A 22,572-nucleotide genomic window follows, 5' to 3' on the forward strand; every position below is an offset into this window, starting at 1 on the left:
TCTCTATCTTTCTGTCCCATGCAGCTCTATGAAATTGCACACAATGCTTACAGGAACAAAGAGAGGGTCAAGATGGTGGTCTTTCCCCCTGGTTTCCAACACAACTTCCTCTGTAGAAGCCCCACACTACTAAACACTGTGAGGTAAGAGCTGATTTGCTAAATGCTAAATGATTTGCTAAATCCTTCTCTTAAAGGCAATTAGGGCTATTCTGGCTTTACTTATATCAGGAAGTGGAGAAAGCATGTGAGCTGACCTAGGTCCTTTTTTTGCAGAGAGTTCCTGAGTGAGCAGTGGGCATGAGGTCTGAGAGTACCAGAAATCTGCAGTGAAGACTTGGTCCAGACACCACCCACGATGCAGATTTTTGATGTAAAGTTGTACTGGGCTGCTTGGATGAGCTGAAGTCACTGACATTTCTACAAGTCACTTGCCATTTTAGGGAAAGCATGGATGTTGGGCGTTATTGAAAGTTCTCATTTAGCTTGTAGTCTACTTTGAGGAACAAACTGCAATCTCATTGTAGATTATCAGAATTTGGTAAAATTTGGATCCCTTCTAAAAATGTGTGGTTACCAAACATCCTGGGGCTGTGAACAAGGTGGTCTTTAGTTGGGATTTAACAGGGTAAGAATGGTGCTATAATGTAGTTAAGTAATTTGTGTTTTAGTTAATTTAAATGGCATTAAAAAGTTCCAAGTATCTTGTAGCTTTTTGAATAGCCCTGGAGAAAGTCCTAGCATGCCTCTCAATCTACCATCAAATAACAAGTTTTGGCACTCATGTAGCCCTTGTAAATTGATACTTTATTTTTAGCCCAAATACAGTCATACACTTGCCCTCCCAATTCCCAGAAATTCCTAACCAGATTATTAGCTAACAAAATAAGACAAAAATCAAAGAATGTTGTAAAAGGGTTTAAATCCAGTAAGAAGTTATTGTATTTTTTTCTCGAGACGTTTTACAACTTACTTTCCATTGTCTTTGTTCACCCCATTGCTAGATTCATTGGATAGGGAAATCTTGAGATCTGAAGGCTCCATGTTCCAGATGTCCCTGGCATATTCCTTAATTGTTCGGTCACTAGAGAATTTCCCTGCAGCAGCTATATTTTTGAGTACCATTGTGTTCCAGGCCTTTGGATTCTGTAAAGAACACATACATATGGCCTATGGCCTGAGCGCCCATCCAACTTTATGACGAACACTAGGCCAAGCATATCCAAGCACATTTCATGGGGAAAAATGACAGGATACAGTTGTAGTGAGTCATAAATACACTTGTTTCACAGCTTAGAGCTAGAGAGGGTAGATCATGCTTTTTCTCCTTCTTAGAGTGTATTTCTCTTAAGAAGGAAAAAGAGTATTTTTCATTTTAAGAGTAACCATGGATGTAAATTCCCTAATTGGTAATTATTGCTATGGTTACAATATTTTGGCATGCAAACCATATTCCCATGCTTTATTTTTTTAAATTTCACCTCCCTTTAAACTAGAGGGGAAGGAAGGGACTAATGTTCATTATCTGCTAGATGCTGTGTCAAGAGATTTAATCTGTGGCTTACATCATCGTGTGAAAAACACGACTCTAGAATGTTAGTTGTTGTTCAGGGGAACAATGTAATGGGACAGTTTATTGACCTACTTCTCCTTTCTTGTTCTTTCTGAAGGTAGACACCCCAGCTGATTTATACTGAATTCCAAATACTCTACTGGGGTTTCAAAACAGGATCAATTAAGGCCTTATCCTTGAAAAAAAATATTCTATCCAAATTTTATAATTATGTAAAGTAATATAAGAAGCTATTTATTTCATACCCTCATGATTTTTAAAAGAACTCTAAAAGTTGGTTAAAAATGGCCAGAACATTGGTGCCTGGATGGTGCATCCGACTCTTGGTTTTGGCTCAGTCACAATCTCAGGGTTGTGAGATCAAGTCCTGCATCTGGCTCTGCACTCAGCTTGGAGTCTGCTTCAGCTTCTCTCCCCCTGTCCCTCTGCCTCACCCCCTCACCTCCACTCTCTCTCACTCAAAAAATTAAATAAATCTTAAAAAAAGAAAAATACCAGACCATCACTCAAAGCCATTAGCCATGTATTATGAAAATTTAAAAGAAAAACTGAAACTATGATTATGCCATAAGGTACTGTATCACAGAGTCTAAAATTCGTTTATTTAAACTTTGAAAACCTTCTAAATAAGAAGAAAGTAAACCATTTAAATGGATAATGAATAGACTTCTCAACATGTTTCTAAGCATAACAATATGATAATTGTTATGAGTAAAAACTGCAATTAGCACTAATGAACAGGAAAGATTGAACCAAATCCTGGGCTTTGAGATGGGCATCTTTGGATTTGGGCCATAGATTTAGCAAAAGAGATCCATTGTACAAAACTGGCATTCACACTTGTCCTTGCCCTTGGTCATATTTTCCTTTCCTGCTTCCTTTATATTTCTTTTCCTCTGGAGCCATTCTACACACAAATACAAGTGGAGATCAAGAGGAAAGAGCTGGAGTTAACCGTTTTCTTTCCGTCTTTGAGTTCTTGGAGGCAGGTAGTCAGCCACTCAGCTTGACTCGAGTACTGCCCCTGCTGGCTGACAACCACTAACTTTAATTTACTCTGTTCTATGCATTTTGGGGGGACTAGATATGGTTCTACCAGAACATAAGGTCTGAATATCCTGGACAGTAGCCTCACTTCTCTTTTTGGATTGGTTAATGGGGCCCTGTTATTTAGATTTAATAAAAGAAACAAAAATTTTAACCGTAGTAAACTGGTCTCGTTTATGGTCTTGGCAGTGTACTCACCATGTACAGCTGGCTGACTTTTTCTTGACACTTGACATAGGCTTCATAGTCTGCAAAGACTTTAAACCTGTTTTTTTGTGATTAGAAGGAAAAAACAAAATAACAAAAAGCTTCATTAAAATATATGTGCTAAGATTCCACCTAGAATTATCTTTTGCTTTTTTAAGATTTATTTATTTGAGAGAGAGAGAGAGAGAGAGCATGCAAACATGAGCAGGGGGAGGGGAAAAGGGGGAGGGAGGGGAAGGGAGAGAATACCAAGCAGACTCTGGGTTGAGCACAGAGCCTGATGTAAGGTTTGATCTCAGGACCCTAAGACTATGACTTGAACTAAAACCAAGAGTCGGATGCTTAACTGACTGAGCCATCCAAGTGCACCCTCCCCTTGACAAATTCTTTTTTGTGTAATGTCAGGCATGGCTGGTTTACCAAACTTACATTTCTATTCATTAGAGTTTTAACCAGCCTTCAACATTTATATGGTTCTTCCCACATGTAAGAATGTCAACATATGGATGCACTTGAAAGCTGGGTGTACCAGGAAAGAGAAAAAGAATCCCAGATTTGTGGGTCTTATTCTTAAACCTTCCTAGTATAGTTAGTAGAGACTATCTGATTTTTCAAGTGTAGATTAGCTTCTCAAATCACAGACCTATGCTAATTACACAGAGGCACTGTAGTTGGTTTAGATGTTCTTATCCCCTTTTCATGGCCCAAATAGCACGATCTTCTTGTGGGAACTCACCTGTCATAATAAAATAGCATGTTGATTACATCTTTGAAGAGGTCAGGCTGCTGGGGAGAGAAGAAGCCATTGTCAATTTGGTCAATGGCCAGCTTCAGCTCTGGAAGTGCCTCGTAATATTCTTTTGCCTCATACCTGTGGGATGAGAGAGTGGGTGATAAGAAAAATGTTTCATTAGTGGGTGTGATTAACAATACACTAGACAGGTGACTTACAGGGAAAACGGCAGAGTAGGAAGACCCTAACCTCACTTTGTGCCACAGATACAGCTAGAAAACACCCACATCAATGTAAATTACTGAGAAAACCATCTGTCCAGAGCTAAATCTGGAGAAGAAGTCACATTAAAGAAGGTGGGAAGGATAGAGATGTGGTTGGGAGTTAAATGAACCCATGGGACTGTGTGTAGGAAGGAGGGATGCTGCTGGCATAGAGACGGTAGAAAAACGCCCTTACACTGGAGCCCACATGGGGCAGATGAATCCTCCTAACATCTGGCTTGAAAACCAGAGGGATTGAATTTTTTGAGTTCTTACAATCAGTGAGGCTTACCACCTGGGACTTTTAAAAAAATCAGCAGGCTTGGCTCTGAGAGAGGGGGGAGAGCAACAGGAAACTGAGTCCCTGGCCTTAAAGAGACAGCACAGCAAGCAACCCAGGCAGTTACAGTATAGAAGCCATAGTTTGAAATACACCGGGGGTATACTGGAGGGAGATGTGTTTACTCATCTCAAAGCATATGCTGGATGGGCAGGGAACTTTAGGAGACCTCTTCAGGACCAAAGGAGCTGTGGGCCACTGTTTCCCTTCCCTGTCCCCCAGCTTAGCCATGTGGACACCTGTGGAAACAAATGCTAGGCCAACACTTGCTACTTAACTTGCTAACAGTGTGCCCGGGCCCCCAGGTCATCTGCAGATATGTCCCACCACCTCCAGGTCCCCTCCAGGTCCCCTCCCACAGCAGACCTGTGCAAACCTGGCTGACACTGCCCACCCTGCCCCTGTGTCCTCCTATGGTCCTGTCCCCTACAATGTGCTCTTAGCGGGAGTCCATCCAAAGTGGGGCCAGAAACCTAGCAGTGTGCTAGTAGCCGCAAAAGGGGGCACCACCACTCCAAAGTGACTCCTGCTCCATGGAGTGAGAGGGGAATATAACTACATGCAACAATCAGACTGCAGCCCCAACAACGGGCCAGGGGGCAGACAGCTGGTCTGTCTACAAGCACTGCCCGCCAATAAAAGCTTCTCAGGGCTTGGCATAGGGAGAGTGCCCTGCACTTTGTTGGGACTACAGCTCTGGCAAATGCCTGTTCTGATTCCACTCAAGCCTGAGGCAGCCCCAGCCTGGCTCCTGCACAACACAAGAACCAAACTGTGCCCACAAAAGGCAAAGAGAACCACTGCAGACAACTGGATTGAAGGGGAAAAGGGGCTCAGCTACAATAGCAGAGTGCATGTGATATGCATAGAAGACACCCCTGAAGCACCAGGTTCTGGTGAACGGGGACTCTGCACTCTAGGGCACTGCTGAACTCTTCTTCATGAGGCCACTACTTTTAAGAGCAGGAGATGTAGTTGACTTTCTCAACACACAGAAAAAGACACAGAAAGTTAGGCAAAATGGGGGACAGAGGAAATGTCCCAAATGAAGGGACAGGATAAAATCAGAGCATGAGACCTAAACAAAATGGAGATAAGTAATGTAATATGTCTGATAGAGTTTTTACAGTAATGGTCTTAAGATACTCACAGGAATTGAGAAGAGTGCAGGACCTCAATGAGATCCTTAACAAAGGGAAAGAAAATATAAAAATGAACCAGAGATGGAGAACTTAATAACTGAAATTAAAAATACATTAGCTAGAATAAATAGATGAGAAGAAGTAGAAGACGGGATTAGCTATCTGGAGGACAGAGTACTGTAAAGTAATTGTGAACATGAGAGAGAAAAAAATAGTAAATGAAAATAGACATGGAATTCAGTGACACCATCAAGTGTAGTAACATTCATATTATAAGGATTCCAGAAGAAGACTAAGATAAGGGGGCAGAAATTTTATTTGAAGAAATAACAGCTGAAAACTTTCCAAATCTGGTCAAGGAAACAGAAATCCAGATCTAGGATTCACAGAGAGCCCCCAACAAGATCAATCCAAGGAGGTCTACCCCCAAACACACAGTAATTAAAATGGCAAAAAGTAGTGATAAAGAGAGAAATTTAAAAGCAGCAAGAGAAAAGAAAATAGTTATATACAAGGGAAACCCCATAAGGCTGTGAGCTGATTTACAGCAGAAACTCTGCAGTCTGGAAGAGAGTGGCATGATATATTCAAAGTGCTGAAAAAAAAAAAATTATTCAGAGAAGAAGGAGAGAGAAAGGGTTTTCCAGACAAACAAAAGTTAAAGGAATTCGTGACCACTAAACCAGCCCTATGGGAAATGTTAAAAAGGATTCTTTGAGTGGAAAGGAATGAACATAAGTAGGAGTAAGAAAAGTAGGAGGCACAAAAGCAATAAATACAATAAATAAGTACATCTATAAAAATCAGTCAAGGGGGTGCACCCGGATGGCTCAGTTGGTTACACATCTGCCTTTAGCTCAGATCATGATCCCAGGGTCCTGGGATTGAGCCCCATGTTGGGCTCCCTGCTCAGTGGAGAGCCAGCTTCTCCCCTACCACCTGCTCTCTCTGCCCCCTTTCCTCTGTTCATGCTCTTTCTCTCTCAAATAAATGAAATATTAAAAAAAAAATCAGTCAAGGGATCTATAAAATCAAAGAATGTGAAATATGATACCACATACCTAAAATGTTGGTGGGGGGAGTAAAGAATAGGTTCATACTTAAGCAGCTATCAACTTAATAGACACTGCTATATACATAAGATGTTAAATAAAACCTAATGATAACCAAAAATCAAAAACCAGTAATAGATATGCAAAAACAAACGTAAGAAGAAAACAGGAAAGGAACAAAGAAAAACTACAGAAACAACCATAAAACAAGTAGCAAAATGGCAATATGTACATACCTATCAATAATTATTCTGAATGTAAATGGACTAAACATTCAAATCAAAAGACATAGGGTGATGGAATGGATTTAAAAAATAAGATATAAATAAATATATATAAATAAACAATAATCTCTATGCTCTCTACAAGACGCGTACTTTGGACATAAGGACACACATAGATTGAAAGTGAAGAGATGGAGGGGTGTCTGGGTGGTTAAGTTAATTAAGTGCTTGCCTTGGGCTTAGCTCATGATCTCAGGGTTCTGGGATCAACCCCAGCAACCAGCTCCCTTCTCAGTGGGGAATTGTTCCCTCTCCCTCTCCCCTCTCCCTGATGCCCCCTGCTCATGTTCTCTCTCTTGAAGAAATAAATAAAATCTTAATAGCTAACATCATACTCAATGCTGAAAACCTAAAAGCTCTTCCCCTAAAGTCAGGAACAAGATAAGAATGCCCACTCTCACCACTTTTATTCAACATAATACTGGAAGTCCTAGTTACAGCAATCAGACAACAACAAAAGGCATCCAAATTGCTAAGGAAGAAGTAAAACCTTCACTATTTCCAGAAGACATCATATTACATATAGAAAACCCTAGACTCCACAGAAAAACTACTAGAACTGACAAATCCATTAAAATCATGGGATAGATAAATAAGTATACAGAAGTCTTGCATTTTTATACTAATAATGAAGTGGCAGAAGAAGAAATTAAGAATTCCAGGAGGAGAGGCAACATGGCGGAGGAGTAGCGGATTGAAATGACATCAGGTCGCAGGAGTTCAGCTAGATAGTTATCAAACCATTCTGAACACCTACTAACTCAATAAGAGATAGAAGAGAAGAAGAGCAGCAATTCTAGGAACAGAAAATAGACCACCTTCTGAAAGGTAGGACGTGCAGAGAAGTGAATCTGAGGAGACGGGAAGATAGACCATGGGAGGGAGGAGCCGGCTCCCAGCAAATGTGGGAGGAGTGGAGCACAAAATTGGAACTTTTAGAAGTCTGCTCCACTGAGGCACATTGCTGTAGAGGCTAAGCAGGGGTGGAGGCCTCATGGGGACAGTGTGGTCTCAGGACCCTCAGGGTTACAGGAAGACTGGGGGTGTCTAAGTGTGATATCAGAGTAGGGAAGCTGACTACAGGGACAGAGCCAAAGAGTGACCTCTCAGCTTAGGGTTACCTTAAACCATGATCCATGAGACAGTGGACCACTGTTCTTTGAGCAGGGACCCCACATGTGGCAGATCCAGGGAGACTCACCAGAAGCAAGAATCTGCTGGGTTTGGAGACTCCGAACGGGGCCGTGTGCCAGAGACAAAACCTCTCGGTCACAGGCCAAGTGAGTCCAGAGTGCAGCCAGAGACCAGGGAGACCAGACTGACTGACCCCTTTTTTTTCTGAGGGCACACTGAGGAGTGGGGACCCAAGCTCTCGGCTCCTCTGGGCCAGAGACTGGGAGGCCACCATTTTCATTCCCTTCCTCCAGAGCTCTACAGAAAGCATTCAGGGAACAAAAGCTCCTGAGAGTGAGCCCAAGCAGATTACTTAGCCTTGCCCGTGGCAAGGGCAGTGCAATTCCACCTCACACAAAGACATTTGAGAATCACTACAATAGGCCCCTCCCCCAAAAGATCAGCAAGAACAAGACCAAGCTCACTGATCAAGGAACTCCAAAGCTAGGGGAAAGCAATGCATGGAATTCATGGCTTTCTCCCCATTATTCTTTAGTCTTGCAAAGTTAAATTAATTTTTTTTTATTTTTTTAGTATTCTAATTTTTAAACTTTTCCTCCTTCCTCTTTTAACGTTTTTTTAACTAGTTTATCTTAATACCTTCCAAAATAATATTTTTAAGTCATCATTATCATAGTCATATTTTATCCTTCATTGTATTTAACCTTATTTTTTGTATACATATAGGTTTTTTTTTTTCCTAAAAAACTTTGGGACACAATTTATTCTAATAGATCAAAATATACCCTAGATCTAGCACATGGCTTTGTTCTAGTCTCCAGCTTGAGCACATTCTCTCCCTTGCCCTTTTTTTCTTCTTTCTCCAACCAACATATCTTACAATTCCTTTTTTAGAATTTTTAAAAACTTTTCATCTTTACAGTCATATTCCATCCCTTCATCGTGTTTACCCTTATTTTTGTATATATATAAATTTTTTTTTCTTTAAAATTTTGGGAGGTAGTTTCTTCTAAGAGACCAAAATATACCCAAAATTAAGTGGGTGGCTCTGTTCTATTCACCAGTCTAATCTAATCTAATCTATCCATCTATCTATATAGGTATATATATATATATATATATATTTTTTTTTTTTTTTAATTTATTTCTTTTTAACCCCTTACTTCTCCCTCCAGTTTAGGTTCTCTTCTTATATGGTTAACATACATTTCTCTGGGGTCTTTGTCACCCTTTTAGTACTTAATTCTCTCGTTTATATATTCTTATCTGGATAAAATGACAAGGCGGAAAAACTCACCACAAGAAAAAAAGAACAAAGAGGCAGTACTGATGGCTAGGGACTTAATCAATACAGACATTGGTAATATGTCAGAACTAGAGTTCAGAATGACAATTCTCAAGGAGCTAGCTGGGCTTGAAAAAAGCATGGAGGATATTAGAGAAACCCTGTCTGGATAAATAAAATCCCTTTCTGGAGAAATAAAAGAACTAAAATCTAACCAAGCTGAAATCAAAAAAGGTATTAATAAAAAAAGGTATTAAAATCAAAAGAGGTGCAATCAAGTATGGAGGCTCTTACTGCTAAGATAAGTGAGGCAGAAAAGAGAATTATTGATACAGAAGACCAAATGACAGGGAATAAAGAAGCTGAGCAAACAACTACTAGACCACATGGGGAGAATTCGAGAGAGAAGTGATATCATAAGACAAAACAATATTAGAATGATTGGGATTCCAGAAGAAGAAGAAAGGGAGAGAGGGACAGAAAGTATACTGGAGCAAATTATAGTAGAGAATTTCCCTAATGTGGTAAAAAGAACAAGCATCAAAATCCAGGAGGCACAGAGAACACCCCTCAAAATCAATAAAAATAGGTCCACACTCCGTCATCTAATAGTAAAATTTACTAGTCTTAGCGACAAAGAAAATCCTGTAAGCAGCCCAGGACAAGAAGTCTGAAACATATAATGTTAAAAATATTAGATTAGCAGCAGACTTATCCACAGAGACCTGGCAGGCCAGAAAGAACTGGCATGATATATTCAGAGCACTAAATGAGAAAAACATGCAGCCAAGAATACTGTATCCAGCTGGGCTATCACTGAAAATAGAAAGAGAGATAAAAAGCTTCCAGGACAAACAAAAATTAAAAGAATTTGCAAACACCAAACCAGCCCTACAGGAAATATTAAAAGGGGTCCTCTAAGCAAAGAGAGAGAGCCCAAAAGTAGTAAGCCAGAAAGGAATAGAGACAATATACAGTAATAGTCACCTTACAGGCAATATAATGGCACTAAATTTGTATCTTTCTATAGTTACCCTGAATGTAAATAGGCTAAATGCCCAATCAAAAGACACAGGGTGTCAGAATGGATTAAAAAAAATTGATATGCTCTCTATTAGAAACTCATTTTAGACCCAAAGATACCCCCAGATTTAAAGTGAGGGGGGTGTCCTTCTATCAGATAAATTAGATTTTAAGCCAAAGACTATAATAAGAGATGAGGGAGGACACTATATCATACTCAAAGGGTCTGTCCAACAAGAAGATCTAACAATTTTAATATCTATGCCACTTTCTTACACCATACACACAAAAAAGGCTCAAAATAGATTAGAGATCTAAATGTGAGACCCGAAACCATAAAAGTCCTAGAAGAGAGCACAGGCAGTAATTTCTCTGACATGTACCACAGCAACATTCTTCTGTTTGTGTCTCCTGAGGCAAGGGCAACAAAAGCGAAAATAAACTTTTTGTTTATTTTTATCAAACTTTTTTTTTTGTTTTTGTTTATTTGACTATATCAAAATAAAAAGCTTCTGTAAAGCAAAGGAAACAATCAACAGAACTAAAAGACAACTGACTGGATGGGAGAAGATACATGCAAATGACTTACCTGAGAAAGAGTTAGTATTGAAAATATACAAAGACCTATACAACTCGACACCGAAAAGAAAAATGATCCAGTTAAATATGGGAAGAAGACACAAAGAGATATTTTTCCAAAGAAGATATCCAGGTGACTGACAGACACATAAAAAGATGCTCAACATCACTCATCATCAGGGAAATGCAAATTAAAACCACGATGAGGTATTGCCTCACACCTATCAAAATGGCTAAAATCAAAAACGTAAGAAACAAGTGTTGGTGAGCATGTAGAGAAAAGGAACCCTCGTGCACTGCTGGTGGGAAAGCAAACTGGTGCAGCCATCATGGAAAACAGTAGGGAGGTGTCTCAAAAAATTAAAAATAGAACTACCGTATGATCCAATTCTACCACTGGGTATTTACCCAAGAATACAAAAACCCTAAATCAAAGGGATACATACATCCCTATGTTTATTGCAGCATTATTTACAACAGCCAAATTATGGAAGCAACACAAGTGTCCACTGAAAGATGAATGGATAATGAAGTGGTATCCATATATAATGGAATATTATTCGGTCACAAAGAGAATGAAATCTTGCCCTTTGCAACATGGATGGATCTAGAGAATGTAATGCTAAGTGAAATAAGTGAGTCAGAGAAAGACAAATACCATATGATTTCACTTATATATAAAACTTAAAGAAACAGAACAAATGAATGAAGATAAAGAGAAAAACCAAAAAACAGACCCTTAGACTCTTAATTACAGGAGACAAACTAACGGTTACCAGAGGGGAGATGGGCTGGGGGTGGGGCAATGGGTTAAACAGGTGATGCGGATTAAGGCGTGCACTTGCCACGATGAGCACAGGGTGATGTAATGAATTGCTGAAATACTATATTGTACACCTGAAACTAATGTAATCAACTACACCCACCAATAAGAAATAGCAAGGACCCGATGCACCTGGGGCCAAGCTCCTTTCACGTTCACTTGCAGGGCTTAATAAAACTCAGCCGTGAGGAGGCTGCCCAGGTGTGTGGGAGAGTTCTATGGCCGTGTTTCCCGTGACTCCACCTCAAAGGGATACCTGGATAGGCAGGCACCCTCCTAGGGGTGGGGGGCACTTGCCCAATAAGAAGGAGCTGCTTCCTTACCCTTTCTTGTCCAAAGCGGCCACATCATCTACTCTCATGCCAAAGATGAACAGGTTCTCTTCCCCAGCTTCCTCTGCCATTTCCACGTTGGCCCCATCCATGGTCCCGATGGTCAGGGCCCCGTTCAGCATGAATTTCATATTGCCTGTCCCTGAGGCTTCAGTGCCTGCAGTGGAAATCTGCTCCGACAGGTCTGTGGCTGGGATGACTGCAAGAAAGGTATAATAAAGTTAGTGATCCTGTTTCTCTAGATCTGCTTGCATTGGATCTGAGTATTTATCCAGCTGGCCTGTTGTGATCATTAAAATAGTCCATGTTCATCAAGATAAACATTCATATGGCATGGAAGGATGGATCTTACTCTTTCCCTTGACTGAGGCAACTGCTTTTGATCATTTTTTGATGTGCTACCTGGGCGGTGATGGCTGCAGTGCTAAATAATCCTGTGCTTCTACTATTCTGTCTTGGTCTGTAAACTCTAGAGAGCACCTATTACTCTCCCCTATAAAAGCTGACACTTCGTTTCTCTTCTTCCCTCTCTTCCTTCCGGTTTTGGTTATGGTTTTTTTTTTTTTTCTTCTGCTTGATAGCTTTATAAAATATATTGAAACATCTCTTTCTTGATCTTTAAAATTCAGTCTCTCCTGACCCTTCTGTTACGATCTGAGCGAATTGGATTGTCTGCATTCTTTCCACTTCCAACCTCCTCTCTCCCTCCCTATTCCAAGGCTGGGAAATGTGCTGGGTGCACCTGAGGTGTGCCTGGGGCGAGACACAAAGCCTCTGACCTTTCAGCCTAATTTACACACAAATTAGTACTGCCAGAAGGCCCCCTTCCCCCTCTTTGACTTCAAAAGTCGGAACCAATTCTGTTTTACTTTGAAGCCTTATTTGTAGATTAGATATATTTTCATTGACATCAGTAGGAACCTGGCTCTTTTCTCTTTCTGCATACAGTCTTAAACAGTAACATCAGAGGACCCAAAAATACCTCAAAAAGAGAAAGGCCTGTTTTCAATTTGGGACTTGGGTGAATGCACAGTTGCCTGTGGACCGTGCTTTGTAAGCACATGATGCAAATAAGCAAAGAGAGCAGTAGAGAAAGGGATGTTGGCTTTCTGCCAGTCTAACTCTCCCCACGTGGGAACTCCATGCGTGCTCAGTGCCCATCTGAGCACATCTAAGCCTCATGCTTGGCAGCCTGACATCTGTCCTCATTCCCTCTTGCCACGTGAACAAATGACAGCCCTTCTTCCTTCCATGAAGTGACCAGAGGAATATCGGGGGCTGGGGAATTGGCGTTCTGTTGCAAAACTGGAGCTGGGAATGGAAGCCCTTTCCTTTCCCTTATAGAGCACCATCTGTACTTTGCCCAGACATCGGGGCCCCCTCCTCCAGCACCCAGTTCTGGCTAGCTAGCTGACAGAAAAATGCACTTGCAAAGGTAATGGGTGATACTGACTTCGGAGACCACAATCTCATTGTCAGTCACATCAACTTAAAGACTCTTAGCCTAGGCCCTTATGGTGCCCAAGAGTGATGCTTTCTATCTTAAGCTACTGACCCCCTGAACCCAGCTACATCATTTTTCCCTACCATGTATTTCCTGAGAATTTGCCCTGCCCCTGCATGATTTGGGAAGGGCATCCTACCTTTTTCAGCAAGAGACACTTTGTAGTTCTCCAAGAAGATGACTTTCAGCTTGCTTCCAACCACAGGGTCATTGTTCACCACATCTGCCACGGAGGTGATGAGCTTTATGATCATTTTGGCCATGTGATATCCTGGGGCAGCCTTGGGGAAGGACGTCAAACACACGGTCGGGAGGCAGCCGCGACGAAGTGGACAAACGGCATGAGATCAGAGCCCCCGCAGCCCCAGTGAAGAGAATCAACTTACTTTGCCGCCGATTATGACTGTTCTGGGTACGAATAACTTCCTGGGGTCTTTCTTAATGCCTGGAAAAGATTTAGGAGTGGGTGGGCGGGAGGCAGGCGCGGGCGGGGGCGGGGAGGCTCCCGCCTGCAGGGGGCGCTGCGGCCGCGCGCCGACTCACGGTTGTACATGGTGACCACATGCAGGCAGTTCAGGAGCTGCCGCTTGTACTCGTGGATCCGCTTCACGTGCACGTCGAACATGGACGAGGGGTTGATCTTCACTTTGTACTCCTTCTCCAGGAACTGGGAAAACTTCAGCTTGTTCTCCTGTGGAGACAAGGGCGCCACGCGGGAGCCTGTTTGCACCGGGACGCATCAGCCGGTCGGGGGTGGGGGGGCTCGCGCACCCCCGGGCTCGTGCCGCCCGAGGAATCCGCGCCAGGAAGCCTCACCTGCTTCACGTTGGCGATTTCTCGGAGGAAGACGTCATCACCCAGGAAGCCTCGCAGCTTCGTCAGCTGGCTCAAGTCTTTCACGTAGTCTTCCCCGATTTTCTTTCAGTTTAGAGAAGAGGGGATCTGAGTCAGGGACGGCACCTGCCCACACGAGCAGTCTGTGTCCGTCTGTGGCGGGTGCCTACAACAGGGCGGCGGACCTACCACACCTGGTGTGGGAAGAACCCTTCGCTAGTCTCCGAAATGCAGTTTCAGCGGCAGCGAGCGTTAGAAACAGGAGCCCTACCTAAAAGGGGTAACGCAGAACCAGGTTCCACCAGCCGTTATTATGACCTTCGCTTACTAAATAGGGTCACCGTCTTCCATCTGTTGTGTCACAGGAGTACTGTTAGCCAGCCACGTAATTTGTGAACCCCCTGGTTAAAAATTAAGAATTTCGGGGCACCTGGGTGGCTCAGTTGTTAAGCGTCTGCCTTTGGCTCAGGTCATGATCCCAGGTTCCTGGAATCGAGCCCCACATCAGACTCTGTGTGAAGCCTGCTTCTTCCTCTCCTACTCCCCCTGCTTGTGCTCCCTCTCTCGCTGTGTGTCTTTCTGTGACATAAATAATATATCAAATCTTTAAAAAAAAATAAAAATTAAGACTTTCGACAGGCCTACAGCAGAGAATTGGATCAAACAGGGAGCCCTATGGGACAGCACCCTGCACCTGCTGAGGGCTGGCCCCGCTGTCTGTTGCAGACCAGACTCACAAGTCAAAAGGGCCCTTGACCATCTCTCACCCTGCAGTCAGGCCTCCCCTGCCTTCCTCCTTACCTCTGCTATTAACTCTGCGAGCCCTGGGTTGCAGAGTAAGAGCCAGCGCCTCGGAGTGATCCCATTGGTTTTATTCTGAAATTTGTCTGGTTCTAACTCACTGAAGTCCTTGAATCTGGAGTTGGAAGAGAGACGTCACTGAATTTGTCTGAAAGAGCAGGCTCCTGTTACATTCAAGAAGCCAAGTGTAGGCTTAGAGAGATTAAAGGTGGAGGGAGAGGCTGGCAGCAGCTAGTGCTGTCATTCTAAACAGATTCATTTGCAATTCAGCATTATAAGAAAAATTCCAAATAAGTCACCTCTATACGATTTCCTGGCACTGACATATATTTATTCTGACATATATATATTCTGCAGAATAGGTTTTTTTTCCGCCTTTGCTCCTGCATCTAGAATTAGGATGGTTCAGAGAGGAAGGCATTTTTTTTTTTAAAAGAGGTTACTTTGTATAGGAGAAAATAATTCTGCGCATTTGGGGCCTTTCTTCCCCAAATGCAACCCTGCCTTTACTAGCATCAGTACATTCATGGAGCAATGTTCGACCCACCACCTCAGGAATGGAGACTCACACTTGGGTCTTCACAATGTCTGAGTGGATTTTAGCTACGCCATTCACAGCATGAGAGCCCACAATGCAGAGATGGGCCATGTTGATCCTTTTGCCTCCTTCCTCTTCTATCAGAGACATCCTTCTCAGACGGTCGACATCTTTAGGAAACAAGGCCGCAATTCTCTGGCCAAGGGAAGAGAAAGGCCTTGCTGGCCACTCAGGTTTAAAGCAGTGTTGAGATAACGTCATTCACTTCCCCAGCAAAATCTTTGATGAAGCAAATATGAAATTTCACTTCCAAAGAGAGGGCGGGGGTTCACCCTGGGGAGATGCATCCTCTAATTTTATTGTTTTCCTAAAGGTGTCTTTAACAGTGGCCCACCAAGTCTTGAATACTTTTAATGTATCTATGTCTAAAAGATGTTTGGGCCTCCAGTTTGGTAAGAGGAAACATGGTAGCTGCCCTTAACATCTCAAGACTTCATTCTCAAAAGGGGTACGAATTTCTCAAAATGACTTACATCTAAATGCTTCTGATTTATCTCGTAAATGATCTGCAAATGTCGAGGAAGCAACTTTTCCACCAGCTCTACAGGCCAGCGCTCCAGGGCCTCTGGGAGCACTGTGTGGTTGGTGTATGCAAAGGTCTTCTTGGTGATCTCCCAGGCCTGAGGGAAGGGAGAGGAGTTAGCTGCTTCCCTGTGCAAGAAGCCTGCCCAGCAGGTGCTCACCCCATCACACAGGACCACACACTTCCTCAGCTGCTGCCAGTCTGCAACAGCACAGCTCATCCACATAGTCGAACACACTCAATTCAACCAGGGGCCGAATCATCCAGAGACTGGGAATATGGTTTTCTCTTTTGGGGGGGTGGGGGAAGCAGCCATATGTAAAACTGTTGGATAAAACTGAAGACAACATACTGATAAGTCTTCTCTACGGTCCTAACCTGCCATTTATTAAAAACAAAATCTGAGTGGGGCGCCTGGGCTCAGTGGGTTAAGCCTCTGCCTTTGGCTCAGGTCATGGTCTCAGGGTCCTGGGATCAAGCCCTGCATCAGGCTCTCTGCTCAGCAGGGAGCCTGCTTCCCCCTCTCTCTCTGCCTACTTGTGATCTCTCTCTCTGTCAAATGAATAAATAAAATCTTAAAAAAAAAAAAAACCCAGAAATCTGAACAACACAAACAAGGAATGTTCTGGGAAAGTATGGAGTATGTTTAAAATTTTGATTTGCAAGCTGGTGGGGACACTTACAATTAGCTGTGTTCTGAGGTTGGAGAATTTAATTTAGAATCCTTTAAGACTCACACAAAAAATCCTTTTAGACCCCGTCCATCTGAGCTGGGTACCATTAGCAATGTATTTACTTTCTTAGTCTTCCTACCCGTAAAGCAGTAAGGACAGAGAAATGTTAGCACTGGGCAGACTTTAACTTTGCTCAAGTTAAGCAAAGTTAGCAACAGTAACTTATTTTGAAAAACTGTAAAGGGAACTTTTGGGAAAATCTCTGAACCATAGATATACTATTTAATTAAAGGAAAAGGAAGCCAAACTATCCAGACCTTGGACCAGGGCAGTTTTTCAATATCCACAAAAATCCTCATCAGCTCAGGGATGGCGAGTGAAGGGTGCGTGTCATTCAGCTGGATGGCAACCTGTATGAGGAAAAGGCATCAGAGAGCAGGGGACAGATGGCCTGGGATAAGGTCTTTCTTACCCTCATGCGCACCTGCACAAAGCACCAAACAGAATGCCCACTCTGGGTGAGGCGCTTTAAGCATACGGCACCTACTCAACATTTTTTTTAGCCCTGAGAAAGAGTACGTCTGATAGGAAGTCCTGCTCCCTCACTGTCTCTGTCCGTGTTTGCAGACTGAATACTCGCCTGGTCTGGAAAGGCATCGAACGCGGTTTTGGTGCTGTCCGTGGAGCCAAACTTGGAGGCTTTGAAACGTCGGATGACATCTTGCAAGGTCGCGGCCACCACAAAGTACTCCTGCTTCAACCTCAGCTCCTTTCCTTCGAAAAACTTCAAGCCAGAGAGACAGAGTGAGAGTGGTTCACACTGCGGCGTGGCCAAAATATGCCAGGGATCTCCTGCCCAGAGAACTTCAAGACGAAAGCTCATAGAACATCTGGCGGAAGAGGACAGGTTGAAGGCCAAGCATCATCAGACCTTGCTCTTTCCTGAATTCTAAAGAGCTTTAAAGAAGGTGCACAGATACAGGATAAAGGGAATGGAGACAAGACAACAGCAACAACCTTTCTGAAGCTGAAAAATAGATGCATGAGCGGTAATTGGGCCAGAAGACCCAGAAAAACCGGATCCTGACCTGCTAGAAAAGAAGGGCCAAAGAGCAACTAAATTTATGCTCCAAAGCCCTAAAGGATCAGGACTTAGCGGCACTGGTGCCTTTGGAAGTAGGGGAAAAGATGTGGTGAAAGGTTAGTTGTGAGCCTAAGTAAGCAGGAGTTGGCCTCAGACTTCACCCCCAGATCCCCCCCAGCTGAGCAATCTCTTCCCCCAATGGAGGCAGAAGCCTGATGTGTATTCTCTGGAGATGGTAACACAGCGGTCTCTGGGCTGGAGGGAGACAGGAAGTCGAAAGCAGGGGTACCACTCTGTACTGAAAATGGGGGGAAGGGATTTATAGGGAAGTTTATGCGTCGAATTGTTGAGACTCTGAGCCTTCTTCTCCCAACCAAATTTCAGAACCCAGGCAGTGGTTGTCACTTCTGCCAGGAAGGAAGCTGCAAGAGGCTTCTCTCGGAGGTGAGAAAAGGTTATAGCAAACAGTCCTGCACGGTGGGGACCTCAGGCGAGATCATGGAGGGTGCGTCTGAGAACACATGACCACATCTTTGAGGAACTTGGGGAGAACATCTAAGATTCTGCACTTTTCTTACAGGTGATCAGAAGACTTTAAGGAGCTTTAAGCAAGGCAAAATTAACTAGCTGCAGAGGGCTAACAGTCGCAAAATTCCTGGAAGAGGGACTCATGCCTGGAGGAGTGCTATGGCCAAATTGGGGAGAGTGAACGAGTTTGTTTTTGTAATTACGGTACAAAACGGATTTATCAACTTGTACTTAAAAACAGGCATGACCCTGACAGCTACCTTTTACTCAAAGAATTCAGTTAACTTTGCACCCCATGCTAACCTTGTGTCCCCCGTGAATTGCTGTAGATAGTTATTTCCATGAAAAGTTAGGTTTAGTCCTTACTGAGGGCAGGAGGATGAATTTCAAGCCCCTTCCAGTTAAATAATTTTGCAGGCTGGGTTAGGCTAGGGAGTGCTTGGAAGGATTCTTACTTTAACTGACCATGAAACAAAAAGACTTTTTGCTTTTGGGTCAGAGACTTTTCTGACCTATACTGAAGTCACCCTGTCCCTCTCAAAGGGCAAAATAACATAGAGCATTAAGTTTCTGAAAATGCTGCAACAAACTTCATCCGCTATTGAGACAACGGTTTACAACTAAGTGGACACCCAGTCTTAAGGACCATTTATGTCCTCATCTCCCAATCCTTGCTTGGTGCCATCTTTGCAGAGCAGATTACTAATCTGGTTGTTTTTGAGACTTATTGTTAAAAGGACAATCATTACAGCATCAAGAAGGTAATTTTACCCACATATAAGATAGAGCTAAGTATATTTAAACCAACTTAGAATCCCTGGCATTCATCTGTGATACAGTTCCAAGTTATTATTATTTTTTTAAATTTTAGCTAAGCTATTTTTAGTGTAAAATTAGGAATAACCACTCATGAGAAAAAATTTCAAGAGATGAGTAAGTGGCATAAGAAACAAGTGTTTGCTCCTGGGTCTGCTCTGAGGTCCAGACCCCAACTCGCCTGAACATAGAAGGCTGGGAAGAGCCTGTCAGCGAAAGGAAGAGGCCAGGCAGGAAACCTCCAGGGGCTTCTGACTCTGTGGAAGAAACTTCTGTTTGGAAACAGTAACTCATCAGTGCTCCACTTCATCTTTTACATCTCGGTTTTGTTTTGAAATTTGTGAGGTCACCGGTGAAAGGCAAAATACCAATTCTGACTTCATGTCTTTTACAATATGTTTCCCTTACTTGGGGGCAGGGGAAATCTAGACAATTCAGGAAGAGATATGGAGATTATTGTACACTGAAGACCAAAAAAATCAGTTCCGAAGATGTGCTTTATGGGCTACGGAAAAGTGCCTCTGAAATAGGCTGCTTCTGTTTCTGCTGCGAGAGCAAGCATCACCACTCACATTATCATTGGGATAGAGAACCCGGGAGATGTTCTCGGCCAGATTTCGGTCCAGCACAGCCTGAATGTAGTCTCCAACGTTAACTGAGGGGAAGGTTAGAAAAATGAATAAGTAGACAAGCCAGCCACGGTTATCAAAGCCCCTTGACCTCCCCTGATGCTTGCTGCTTGCCAGGTGAATGTGGGGATTCCTACAACTCCTGAAAATCCAAAAGGATTTCCACAACCGTCCAGGCTGTGATCCTCATGAGAGTCTGGGAGGGCCAGACAGAAGGACTGCTTTCAAAATGTGCTCTATGCGCACTCCGTAAAATGTCTGCTCACTGGAAAGTTCTGATAAGAAACTCAAGGCTTATCTCTCAAGCTCAATTTGATATTAACTAGCGATCAGAAAGATTACACACACACACACATACACACACACACACTGACACAGAGACCATTTATGTCCCGGTCCCCAAGATCCTTGTTGTGTGTCCTCTTTCAGAGCTGGTACTGATCTGGTTGCCTCTGAGAGCAAAAAGATTAAACACACACACACCTCCAGCCCAGGCTGTACTCACAGTCTCTGAGGTTAAAGTCATTAGGCGCCCGAGCGGACCAGAGTCGCATGGTGTTGACGGTGTTATTCATATACCCAGGCACTGGGGTGTCATATGGCAGAGCCAGGACCACCTGTGGGGTTAAACCGAAGCAGCTGCTCAGTTTCCCATGTGTGGTGACGCAGGCTGAACGGTGGGCTGGGACACAGCAAGGGATTCTGTTCGTGACTCCATCCCTGACTCAGACTGCGGGACGCCTAAATCATGATGGAAGGTCCTAGGTCTGGGGGTGGGGAGGTTCTGATGGGCCATGTGGAGCCTGTCCCTTGTCCTGATCTGGAAGCCACTCTTTCATGTTTCATTTAAGCCACTGTTCTGAGAATAATAAAATATGACATGCCAAGTGACAAATGTAAATCTGTTGCCATTACAAAATAGTAATCAGGGTAAGTTTAGTGTAGGTAATGCAGTGATCTGATTTCAAATACGGTGAAAATGAATGGAACGAAAATATATGAAGATAGATTATAGAGGATGTTGGAAGTGCTATGGGAGATTTTTCAAAGCTGCATGAAGAAGAGTTATTTTAGTGGTCTGACAAATCAGCTGATAATTAGCTGAGATGGGTTTAAGAGGTGAGCTTCAGAAACCCTAGCTCAGTCTTTGTGACAGTCATGGAGACAGAGAAGAACAGGAAGATAACTGTGTTGCCTGTGAATTTAAAATTTATGTGGGAAAAGACTCACTCGTATTCCCTGCCTCATCCGTCAAGCACAAAGGAAGGGGAATGACAGACAGCTTGTACTGGAGGGTGCCAGAGATCAATTCGTGCAATCCACTCATTTTAGACATGAGAGGAATGAGGCGGAGAGAGAAGTGACTTACCCACAGTCACAGTCAGTGGCAGGGTTGAAACCTACACTCATCTCTTTAATGTGGTTTGCTGAATTATGAGCGAGGGAAGATTATAGCTGGGTCAGTCAATCCCATAAATTCAGTCATGCTTCCTTGAGTACCATGACCACGAAGTAACCACCCTTCTTTAAATACCTCTGACTGGGAAATAAAGGTCTCTGGAGATTTTTAAAGCACGTTGTGATCCATCAGGAAAAGGTGTTTGCAGAGTGGGAGTGAGTCTGGGTGTTGAACATGATTTGTCCTTCTGATCCTTGAAGTGTAACTGAGGAAGCTGGGGAGACACAGAGCTTGGATGTCCCTTTAGAGAACGTCTGGCAGAACTTGCCACTTGGGAGTCCTGCTGAGGTGAGTCTGCGCTTTCTTAGGAAGGCTCCCGGTGTGGTGGGATCTTGAGAGCTAGGACTTTTCTCTTCAATCTCAGGCCCCATCAGCGGGGCTGCTCGCTCTGGGATCCAGGGCCTGCGGAGGCTCCTCCTGACACCTCCCTCTTTCCCCTTTTCTCTTCATAAGTGCCACGCCTCCTCCCCTCCCCCTCCCCTCTGTCATTCACAGGCCTTGCCCCCGATATCACACCTACACTTCTAATTCTCTCTGGTATCTGGTTCCCAGAGGACCTAAGCAGACACACGAATGAAACGGATTGCTCGGTTTATTGGAATCTGCCCCCAGCGTGTGCACACCGTGCCGGCCCTCATGCCTTCTGACCTCACCAGCTACAGACCTGGGGCTGACTTGCACGATGGCTTCCAGAAATCCATAAAATGTTGCCCGCCTTGGGGCAGCTCACCTTATATTCCATCTGCCCCGTAACATTGCCTTTGTGGGCACAGAAAAATATACTGTCTCTAACTGAATTTCTGGATGTATTATGAAAATGTGTAGAGGTGCTCTGTAAATACGAGGTAGCTCAACAGTGGGACCTTGTGTAAACAGAGTATTTTCAGGACTGGTTGTGTAAACTGCATACAGTTAAAAAGCTCAAAAGTCACTGGAAGTTTTAGACACCAAAACCTATACCAAATACTAGTTTAATGCCAAATACACATGTGAATTCTTCAGGCATATTAACAATTGATTTGTTTGCAGCTCTCTTGACTGTCTTTGTAACAAACTTCAACTCAAATTGTGTTTCTTTGTTTAACCAAATTTAGAGAAAGAGAAAGAGAAACTTACCTTGAAATTATAGTCTTTGTTTATGCCTTTTACTATTATACCAAAATGACCTATTTTAGCTTCTGCTATTTCCTATGTTGAATAAATTCATCCTCAGATAGAAAAATCATTTTTAAATAGTATTATTTTTCCACTCTACACGGATTAGCGGAATAAATTATCAGTTTAAAAAGTTAACTATAAAATGGGT

General features: G+C 43.2%; 2 protein-coding genes across 4 annotated transcripts in view; one reads left to right on the forward strand and one right to left on the reverse strand.

Moving 5' to 3' along the window:
• Positions 1 to 655, forward strand: part of ABHD12B (abhydrolase domain containing 12B) — a 63,468-nt gene extending 62,813 nt beyond the window's left edge. For both annotated transcript variants that reach the window (XM_045069357.1, XM_004738769.3), the window contains 2 exons: positions 25 to 143; positions 276 to 655. In XM_045069357.1, coding sequence (XP_044925292.1) covers positions 25 to 143; positions 276 to 303 — 147 coding nt within the window. In that variant the 3' untranslated portion in view covers positions 304 to 655. The remainder of the gene's footprint in view (positions 1 to 24; positions 144 to 275) is intronic.
• A 130-nt stretch (positions 656 to 785) lies between these two features.
• Positions 786 to 22,572, reverse strand: part of PYGL (glycogen phosphorylase L) — a 40,991-nt gene continuing 19,204 nt past the window's right edge. Inside the window, exons 6-20 of one of the 2 annotated variants that reach the window (XM_004738765.3) lie at positions 20,313 to 20,424; positions 19,751 to 19,833; positions 17,391 to 17,534; positions 17,068 to 17,160; positions 16,027 to 16,173; positions 15,525 to 15,688; positions 14,956 to 15,070; positions 14,137 to 14,238; positions 13,864 to 14,011; positions 13,707 to 13,765; positions 13,460 to 13,601; positions 11,808 to 12,015; positions 3,563 to 3,697; positions 2,818 to 2,884; positions 786 to 1,145 (exon numbers count right to left, since the gene is read on the reverse strand). In XM_004738765.3, coding sequence (XP_004738822.1) covers positions 969 to 1,145; positions 2,818 to 2,884; positions 3,563 to 3,697; positions 11,808 to 12,015; positions 13,460 to 13,601; positions 13,707 to 13,765; positions 13,864 to 14,011; positions 14,137 to 14,238; positions 14,956 to 15,070; positions 15,525 to 15,688; positions 16,027 to 16,173; positions 17,068 to 17,160; positions 17,391 to 17,534; positions 19,751 to 19,833; positions 20,313 to 20,424 — 1,896 coding nt within the window. In that variant the 3' untranslated portion in view covers positions 786 to 968. The remainder of the gene's footprint in view (positions 1,146 to 2,817; positions 2,885 to 3,562; positions 3,698 to 11,807; positions 12,016 to 13,459; positions 13,602 to 13,706; positions 13,766 to 13,863; positions 14,012 to 14,136; positions 14,239 to 14,955; positions 15,071 to 15,524; positions 15,689 to 16,026; positions 16,174 to 17,067; positions 17,161 to 17,390; positions 17,535 to 19,750; positions 19,834 to 20,312; positions 20,425 to 22,572) is intronic. The other variant, XM_045069347.1, reaches the window with a different exon arrangement.

Source organism: Mustela putorius, unplaced genomic scaffold (genome assembly GCF_011764305.1).
Source record: "Mustela putorius furo isolate JIRA1106 unplaced genomic scaffold, ASM1176430v1.1 tig00000129_pilon_pilon_pilon, whole genome shotgun sequence".
Taxonomy (NCBI): Eukaryota; Metazoa; Chordata; class Mammalia; order Carnivora; family Mustelidae; genus Mustela; species Mustela putorius.